The sequence below is a fragment of the Eretmochelys imbricata genome, chromosome 7, assembly GCF_965152235.1.
Source record: "Eretmochelys imbricata isolate rEreImb1 chromosome 7, rEreImb1.hap1, whole genome shotgun sequence".
Taxonomy (NCBI): domain Eukaryota; kingdom Metazoa; phylum Chordata; order Testudines; family Cheloniidae; genus Eretmochelys; species Eretmochelys imbricata.
Window position 1 is genome coordinate 44,947,035 of NC_135578.1, and position 10,195 is coordinate 44,957,229.

The 10,195-nt window shown below is 45.4% G+C and overlaps 1 protein-coding gene across 2 annotated transcripts in view; it reads right to left on the reverse strand.

Moving 5' to 3' along the window:
- The window catches only part of WDR82 (WD repeat domain 82), a 28,760-nt gene extending 18,883 nt beyond the window's left edge, over positions 1 to 9,877 (reverse strand). For both annotated transcript variants that reach the window (XM_077822961.1, XM_077822960.1), the window contains exon 1: positions 9,358 to 9,877. In XM_077822961.1, the coding sequence (XP_077679087.1) occupies positions 9,358 to 9,518 (161 nt within the window). In that variant the 5' untranslated portion in view covers positions 9,519 to 9,877. The remainder of the gene's footprint in view (positions 1 to 9,357) is intronic.
- Positions 9,878 to 10,195: the final 318 nt, after the last annotated feature.

Here is a 10,195-nt window from a genome sequence, read left to right on the forward strand (position 1 = left end):
AATTTTGGAGGTGTCCATCCAGGGATGCTGAGCTGTGAGTCAAACCACTGCAACAACGGTAATGATCAATCATTTGAGTTGTTACCCATTTGGGCCATGCAACAGAAACTGAGACGGGCTAATATAGCCCAATTTAGGTGCATTTATAAGATCAGGCAAATATGCAGACACATTGTTTACCATGATTACTTGCCATTTCTCACATTTCAAGGAGATGATCTCCTTCAGAGACTTTGGCATTGCTGACCCTTGAAAGCTTTGTTGCTTTAACTATGCTGGCATAAAACTGCAAAAGAATCCTAGTGTAGAAGCAGTTATACCAAAATGAAAGTGTACATACACCTGTAGAGCTTACTGAGGTCTGTCAAAGTGAAATAAGCAACACAAGTATAAAGCACCTTATACCAATAATTATGCTGATAAAAGCAATAGTGTACGTCAATTTAAAAAAAAAAAAAAAAACAGCAATCCCCTCACCAACAGTAATGCTGGCAGAACTCAGTGAGTTTAGACCAGGCATTTCAAAAGCTAGGAAGCACTATGTCAGAACACAGCAATGAAAGAGAATCATCCTGCCCTTATTTTTAAAAGCATATTATTAGGGATAACAAGTTTGAAAAGGTAAGGATTTCTGGCTCCTTGGAGGCAAAACTGTAGGACAAAAAACCGATCTACAGGCCTAATGCTGTCAAGTTTCACTATGGTACAGCAACCATCATTCAGTTTCCAGTGCTTTGAGTCTACACGATGGCCTAGTGATAAGAGAAATAATCCAATATAGCAATGTACAAATTAAGTATCTTCGAGGCCACTTTATAAAAACAAGTAAGGAGAAAAGTGGCTTATCAATAGATGCCTTTAAAATTGCACCTACTTTCAAATGCACAAATGACAGTGGATATGCATGTTTTAAAAAATCCTGTAACCAGGCAACCTACACTTTCAGATACATTTATCTTGACAAAACGTGAATTACCTTTTAGCACTGCAATATCAAACTGTGGATTTTCCACAATGACATTAATCTAAACAAGTCCACATCAGGACATGACACAGATATAAACTAAAGGCCCAAATGTAGATGCATTCAGTCTCATCAAGCTATTGTCTACTGACATGAAGTGTATTCCTGGGGAAATTCTGCACCAAAAAATTAAAAATTGTACACACAACATTTTAAAATTCCACAAAATTTATCAAAACAACACTATATAATCACGTCAGTTTCAATTATTTGGGTAATTTATTCCAAAGTACCTGTCAGCATGTATGCCTAACAATACAGACACACACAAAAATTCCCTTAGGAGTAGAGGGTTAAAGAAACCCCTAAGACAGGGGTGGGCAAACTTTTTGGCCCAAGGGCCTCATCTGGGTATGGAAATTGTATGGTGAGCCATGAATGCTCACAAAATTGGGGGCGACGGTGTGGTGGGCTCTGGGATGGGGCTGGGGATGAGGGATTGGGGGTGCAGGAGGGTGCTCCAGGCTGGGACTGAGGGGTTTGGAGGGCAGGAGGGGGATCAGGACTGGGGCAGAAGGTCGGGGTGCCAGTTTCGGTCAGCACTTACCTCAAGCAGCTCCCAGAAGCAGCAGCAGCAGCATGTCTCCACTCCAGCTCCTACGCGGAGGCGTGGCCAGGCAGCTCTACATGGCCAATGGGTGCTGCAGGGGTGGCGCATGGGGCGGGGACAGCGTGCAGAGCCCCCGGCAAGCCCCGGACCCTGGCAGGAGCTCGAGGGCCAAATTAAAAGGTCTGGGAGGCCAGAAGCGGCCCACAGCCATAGTTTGCCCACCCCTGCCCTAAGACAACCCAGTTCCTGTTTCTCTGCCCTCCTCCCCGGGCCAGACACTGCCCTCCCTAGCTCAGGCACTCACACCCCCTACTCCCCAGGGATCCAAAGGGAGAAACAGCCTGACGCTGGGTCCTGGGCTTGCATGGAGTTTCCTGCACACCGCCATCTCCTTCCTTCAGGGCATGCTGGGAACTGCAGCTGCCAGGAACTCTCCAGCTCCTCCTCCCCCTCCCCACAGCAGTGTCTCCCAGGTCCAGTGGCCCTTAGTGGCGGCCAGCTTCTCATTTCTGGCGGGGGGGGGGGGGGGGAGAGAAGGTTGGGGAATTCTGCACACGCAACATTAATTTCTGCAAAATTCTGTATTGCACAGTGGTGCAGAATTCCCCCAGGAGTAGAAGCGGGAGTAGGAACAGTACCATCATGGACAGTCACAGTAACTGCTCAACAGCGCCAGCATTAGTGGAGGATGTACAATCAAGATGTAGATTTCAAAGCTAGTGGACACCATCCATATTATTAGGGTATTAGATTTTACTTGAATTTGAAATAACTTACAGTCTTAGTTTAGGCTCAGACAGGCAGGGGCAGTAACATTTTAATTTGTATGAAAGCAAAAAGACATACTACACATAAAACCAAGTGACATACTGAAAACAAGTATAAAAAGAATCCACACAAAGTAGTCCAAAACAGAACAAACAGAATGCAGAGAGATGCCATTCAACAATCACAGCAGCGACAATAGTTCATTTTAACTTGTTTGACAGAATAAAAGCACAGGCAAGAAACTTTTTTCTTGTCAAATAATCACACCACCTCTCCCTACTCATATGGCCTACCATTTTATTATACAGTCCCACACCACCTCCACTCGGCTATTACTGCCCTTTTCATCCACTTCCCCTACAAGGCTGTGTTTTTTTTATTTGTTTTTTTAACTCTAACCAGCTTATGTATACCTTGCAGCCTACTTTGGTCATTCATGCCACTCCACCCCTCACTGAATTCCTAAAAGCTCACCTCTACAATAAGATGCACAGCATAAGATTTGAGAAAATTCTTAGAAAAACAAACCTTAACACTTGAGATAATCAAGATGTGCTCATGCTTAAACTGAGCAACCACATGACCATATCTGTAACCCTAGTCACTTCTTGTACCATCCACACGCTACTTTTGGTCACCCTTTCATGTCACATCAAAAGATCGAATTAGGGACCACATCTTTGTCTTCTGAGATGCTCCATGCTCAATTCTGGGCCCTATAACAAACACACACTATCTTTGGTATAATGCTATTAGCAGAAAAGCCACATCAGAAAGAGACACTTTTTGAGACAGACTAAGTAAGTGCACCAGGATGTTTACCTTTTCCTGAAATAATTTTATTTAGGAATTATGGTTTGGCTCACTTTGATCTGAGTCTTATAGTAAATGACTCACGTCTTCCATCTACAGATGTTCTATTCCCAAAACACAATAATTTACATAGAATTAGTTTATATATATTTTTTCTTATACCGAATCAGAAAGTGCATTTTTCAAGAGTTCTGTGAATTTATTTATTCCCATGATTGATGTTCTACTACATGCTCCAAGATTACAAGATGAATTTTATTCACTCATGAATCAAAATGGCTCTATTCTCATTGTCTAAATCCATATTTGCTCAGTTTCTGAAAACATCTACATTCACTGAATCATAGAACTGGAAGGGACCTCAAGAGGTCATCTAGTCCAGTCCCCTACACTCAAGGCAGGACTAAGTATTATCTAGACCATCCCTAACAGGTGTTTGTCCAACCTGCTCTTAAAAATCCCCAATGATGGAGATTCTACAACCTCCATAGGCAATTTATTCCAGTGCTGAACCACTCTGACAATTAGCAAAAAGAAAAGGAGTACTAGTGGCACCTTAGAGACTAACCAATTTATTTGAGCATAAACTTTCATGAGCTACATCCGATGAAGTGAGCTGTAGCTCACAAAAGCTTATGCTCAAATAAATTAGTCTGTCTATAAGGTGCCACTAGTACTCCTTTTCTTTTTGCGAATACAGACTAACACGGCTGCTACTCTAAAATCTGACAATTAGGACGATTTTTCCTAATGCCCAACCTAAACCAACCTTGCTGCAATTTAAGCCATTGCTTCTTGTCCTATCCTGAGAGGTTAAGAACAATTTTGCTCCCTCCTCCTTGTAACAACCTTTTATGTACTTGAAAACTGTTATGTCTCCTTTCAGTCTTCTCTTTTCCAAACTAAACAAACCCTTTCCCCCCCCCCCAATCTTCCCTCATACATAATGTTTTCTAGACTTTTTGATCATTTTTGTTGCTCTTCTCTGGACTTCCTCCAATTTCTCCACATATTTCCTGAAATATGGCACCCAGAACTGGACACAATACTCCAGTTGAGGCCTAATCAGCACCGAGTAGAGCAGAAGTATTACTTCTCATGTCTTGCTTACAATACTCCTGTTAATACATCACAGAACGATGTTTGCTTTTTCTGTAACAGTGTTACACTGTTGACTCATTTACTGTGTGATCCACTATGACCCCCAGATCCCTTTCCACAGTACTTCTTCCTAGGCAGTACTTTCTCATTTTGTATGTGTGCAACTGATTGTTCCTTCCTAAGTGGAGTACTCTGCATTTGTCCTTATTGAATTTCATCCTATTTACTTCAGACCATTTCTCCAGTTTGTCCAGATCATTTTGAATTATATTCCTATCCTCCAAAGCACTTGAAACCCCTCCCAGCTTGGTATCGCCCATAAACTCTATAAGTGTACTCTCTATGCCATTATCTAAATCATTGATGAAGATACTGAACAGAACCCGACTCAGAACCGATCCCTGCGGGACCCCACTCATTATACCCTTCCCGCATGACTGTGAACCACTGATAACTACTCTCTGGGAACCATTTTCCAATCAATTATACACCCACCTTATAGCAGCTCCATCTAGCTTGTATTTCCCTAGTTTGTTTATGAGAAGGTATTGTGAGACAGCATCAAAAGCCTTACTAAAGTTAAGATATACCACATCTACCATTTCCCCCCCATCCACAAGGCTTGTTACCCTGTCAAAGAAAGCTATCAGGTTGGTTTGACATGATTTGTTCTTGACAAATCCATGCTGACTTATTTATCACCTTATTAGCTTCTAGGTGTTTGCAAATTGATTGCTTAATTATTTGCTCCATTATCTTTCCAGGTACAGAAGTTAAGCTGACTGGTCTGTAATTCCCCAGATTGTCCTTATTTCCCTTTTTATAGATGGGCACTATATTTGCCCTTTTCCAATCTTCCGGAATGTCTCCCAACTTCCATAACTTTTCAAAGATAATTGCTAATGGCTCAGATATCTCCTCAGTCAGCTCCTCAAGTACAGTAACTCCTCACTTAAAGTTGTCCCGGTTAATGTTGTTTCGTTGTTACATTGCTGATCAATTAGGGAACATGCTCATTTAAAGTTGTGCAATGCTCCACTTTCTCCACAGCTGGCAGCCTCCCTACACTCCCCCCAAGCACCTCCTGCCCGCCAGTAGACCCCGCGGATCAGCACCTTCCCCCTCCCCTCCCAGCCTCCTGCCCGCAGCAATCATCTGGCTTGCGGCATTTAGGAGGCAGGAGGGAGGGGAGGAGGAGCAAGGGCTCGGCATGCGGGCTCCCCCTCCCTCCTGAACACCACAAACCAGCTGATTGCCCCGGGAAGGAGGCGGGAGGAGAGCCTGCGCACCAAGTCCTTGCTCCTCCCCCCTCCCTCCTAAACACCGCAAGCCAGCTGATTTCCCCGGGCAGGAGGAAGGAGTGAGGACTCAGGGCATCTCCCTCCTGCCCACAGCAATCAGCTGGCTTGCGGCATTCAGCGGGGGAGGGGGGAGGAGCGAGAACGCAGCATGCGAAATAAAGGGGGAGAAGGTGGGGGGGGAGAAGAGGTGGAGTGGGCGGGCTGAGGGTTGAGCCCCCTTCCCCTAGTGCTTGCAGAGTAGGGGAAGCTGCAGCTGCGCAAAGTGCTTCTCCTAGCCTACAGCACCTTCAGCCTCCTTGCCTGCCTGCCTCATCTCCAGTGCCAGTGGGCTGTGACTGTGTAGGGTAAGGCAGGGGCACCTCCCAACAAATGATTGAAGCTGGCTTTCAAATCCTGAGTGATGACGATCCTGACAGGGAACCCAGCTCCAAAGTGATTAGGGGAGTTGGTCATCTAATGACTTGCTGTAAAGAAATTTACCAAGGAAAAAAAAAAAAAAAGGAAAGCAAAACAACACTCTCTAGATGTTTTTTCAAGTCCAGAAAGTTCAGCAAGAGGAGCAGCCGGACAATCCACCCTCTTCCACTCTCTGACCCCACCACCTCAACCAAGCTTCATACTCAGCAATGATGATTGTAGTATTAAACTGCTTGTTTAAAGTGTATATAATGTCTTTTGTCTGGCAAAAAAAATTTCACTGGAACCTAATGCCCCCATTTACATTAATTCTTATGGGGAAACTGGATTCACTTAACATTGTTTCACTTAAAGTCACATTTTTCAGGAACATAACTACAACCTTAAGTGAGGAGTTACTGTACTCTATGATGCATTTCGTCAGTTTCTGGTCACTTGCTGGAGGATTCTCTACACCTTGAAGTCTTTAAACCATGATTTGAGGACTTCAGTAGCTCAGACATAAGTGATAGGTTTATTGCAGGAGTGGGTGGGTGAGATTCGGTGGCCTGCATTGTGCAGGAGGTCAAACTAGATGATCATAATGGTCCCTTCTGACCTTAATATATATAACTATGATTTGAAGATATTTAACTTCTCTAAGTAATTTTTTATTTGTTTTTCACTATTTTAGACTCTGATCCTACCTCATTTTCATTGGCATTCACTATGTTAGACATCCAATTGCCACCAACCTTCTTGGTGAGAACCAAAACAAATAAGTCATTAAGCACCTCTGCCATTTCCACATTTTCTGTTATTGTCTCCCCTCCCTCCCCGCCCATTGAGTAACAGGCCTACTCTGTCCTTGGTCTTCCTCTTGCTTCTAATGTATTTGTAGAATGTTTTCTTGTTTCCTTTTATGTCCCAGCTAGTTTGATCTTGTTTTGTGCCTTGGCTTTTCTAATTTTGTCCCTACATACTTGTGTTATTTGTTTATATTCATCCTTTGTAATTTGACTGAGTTTCCACTTTTTGTAAGACTTTTTTTTTTAGTTTTAGGTCATTGAAGATCTCCTGGTTAAGCCATAGTGGTCTCTTGCCATACTTCCTATCTTTCCTATGCAGTGGGATAGTTTGCTCTTGTCCCCTTAATAATGTCTCTTGGAAAAACTGCCAAATGTCTCCATTTGTTTTTCCCCTTAGACTTGCTTCCCATGGGATTTTACTTACCAGCTCCCTGAGTTTGCTGAAGTCTGCCTTCTTGAAATCCATGGTCTTTATTGTGCTCTTCTCCCTCCTACCATTCCCTAGAATCATGAATTCTACCATTTCATGATCACTTTTGCCCAAGTTGCCTTCATTCCCCTTTCTAATTCTCAACCAGTTCCTCCCTATTTGTCAAAATCAAATCTAGAACAGCCTCCCCCCAGTAGCTTTCTCCACCTTCTGAAATAAAAAATGGTCTCCAATACATTCCAAGAATTTGTTGGGATAATCTGTGTCCTGCTGTGTTATTTTCCCAACAGATGTCTGGGTAGTTGAAGTCCTCCCCCGAAGTCCAGTGCTTTGGATGATTTTGTTAGTTGTTTAAAAAAAAGCCTCACCCACCTCTTCTTCCTGGTTTGGTGGTAGATCCCTACCATGACATCACCCTTGTTTTTTACCTCTTTTATCCTTACCCAGAGACCTACAACAAGTCTGTCTCTTATTTCTAGCTCAACCTCAGTCCAAGTGTATACATTTTTAATATACAAGGCAATACCTTCTTCCTTTTTTCCCCACCTTGCTCTATAGCAGAATCATAGGTGTTTTAATTCTAGTTTGTAGGTAAAGATGTCAACTACTCAAAAGGGGTTCACACAAAGCACAGTAGAATCCCTTCTTCCTACATAATAGTGGCTATGTATTCTAGTGGAATGCCACAGTTTTTTAACTGCATCTGAAGAATTGAGTTTTTTACCCACAAAAGCTTATGCCCAAATAAATCTATTTGTCTTTAAAGTGCCACCGGACTCCTCATTGTTTTTACAGTTTTTTAAAGTTACTGATCATGTACAGTATGCCATCTTCAACTATGGAATTAAAATATATTTAAAAGGTTACCTTTTAAAATGGCAAACTGTTCTAGATGCACATCAAAACAGTTTCCTATTTCATCCTGTTCATTTAAACCCAAACAGGGTATTTAACATGCCTAAATCAAATTTTTGCTCTCTGGCTTAGATTTTCAATGGAAATACTGATCAAGAAATGAGTCTGCGGCAATGAGTAGCTAACAATAGGCATATTCCTCAAAGGAAAAATCATGGCAACTCCATTGACTTCAAAATTGGACCCATATACATAGCTATACTTACAGATGAGTTATCCATCAATTTTATTAACCAAATCTAAAATGAGAGAGCTTGAAAAATCCATTCATTTACCCATCAGTGAAAGCAAAGATTTCTGTGATCAGTGAAAAGTCCTGGGCCATCAATTAATAACAAATTTTAGCTCTTGTAAAACAAGATTCTAGTCTCCATAAGTGTGAAAATCACATTTGTAACCTTCCAAATATGACGCAAAAGTCTTCCAGTCTATATCTACAATGCTACATTTAGGAGCTGTGAATCACCACAGTTTCAGCTCCACCACAAGTAGTAACAGTGAAGGCTGTAGTGTAGATGGGACTCAGATGCTTTAATCACAGAGCCATGACAGAATCCAATAAAAATAATCTGTTCCAGCTCCATTTTCAAGTCATATTTTTTCTGGTGTTTCAGTTTTATACACTCATTTCATTTAAAAAAAAAGGCACCTATCCTAGGTTCCCTAGTCTGCAGACACACAATTACAATATTTTCAGCTACTGCTCAGAGCTCTGCCAAGCAGCAGCACAACCAAACACATAAGAATCTCTGATCAACTTTACTTTTGCTATGAAGAACCTTGTGGACAGCAAAGTAACAAAAATGTCAGTTTCACTCAGCAGCTTCTACCTGGGGAAAACCTGAGCATCAGCAACACTGGGGAGGTTCTCCCCACACCTAGGTGGCCGTCTTCCCTACCCCCGGGTCTTTCACATCAGCCTTTAGCTGGCAGCTTTAGCGCCCTGGCTAGCAGATATACACTAAGCCCGTGCTATTCTCCGCCCTTCCTGAACCCGCGTTTTCTCCCTGACAGGCTCCTCACCTGGGAGAGCCGATAATCCCGGGGGATCGATCCCTCCTGCTCCACCCGCCCAGGCCCCCAGGGCAGCACCACCACGAGGCTAAGTACCAGCCACGGGCACGGGGGGGGGGGGGTGCTGCAGTTGCACCTTCGCACGCCCATCACCACCCACGGGCCACCCTCCCCACTCCGCTCACCCCCCACCCGCGGGCAGATCTCCCGCCCCCCCCGGGCGGCCCGCCACTCACTTGCCCTCCTGGCAGTCGTAGAGCACGATGGAGTCGTCGTCGCTGCTGGAGATGACGGTCTCGCCGTTGGGGCTGAAGTCGAAGCAGTTTATCTTGTCCGAGTTCTCGCGGAAGACCTTGGCCACGCGGAAGCTCCGCAGCACGTTGTCCGTTAGCTTCATGCCGCGAGGGATGGGGCGGCGCGAGCGGGGCCTGAGGAGCCGGGCCTGGGCCCAGCGGGAGCCGGGCACGGAGGACGCCGGTGAACGTGAGAAGCCGGGCGGCGGCCTAGTGCCCGCGGGGCCTGCGAAGCAACGGAGAAGGGAAACCGGGCGGGGGCCTGAAGCGCGCGGGTCTCGGGTAGGGGCCGCGCGGCGCTAGCAGGCGGCTTCGGCACGGGCGGGCAGCGCCCTCAGGCGGGGTCGGCTCAGGCTGTGGAGAGGCGGCTCCTGCTCATTGTGTCCGCCATCTTCCTCCTACGGGGACAGACACTGCCGCTCACAGGGGAAGAAGGGGGCCGGCAGCGGGGCATTGTGGGGCGGACGAGGGGGCGGGGGGTCTTGTGGGAGAGCGGAGGAGCAGCGCATTGTGGGATTGGCGAAGCGCGAGGGCTGGAGAGGGGCAGTGCATTGTGGGACGCCGACGGGGAGGGGCGGCACTCGGAGAGGGAAGTGAAGGAGCAGTGCATTGTGGGATAGCGGAGGGGGACGTTACCCATCGCCGGCTGGCCCTGGCTGCCATTTTGTGTGTGGCAGCAGGACCGCGTCCTTCGCCGGCAGCAGCTGGGCCCGGGCCAGGAAGCCCCCTTTCGGCCCTATAAACTAGGCTACCAAGCCCCGCCCCCCCCACCTTACAGCTA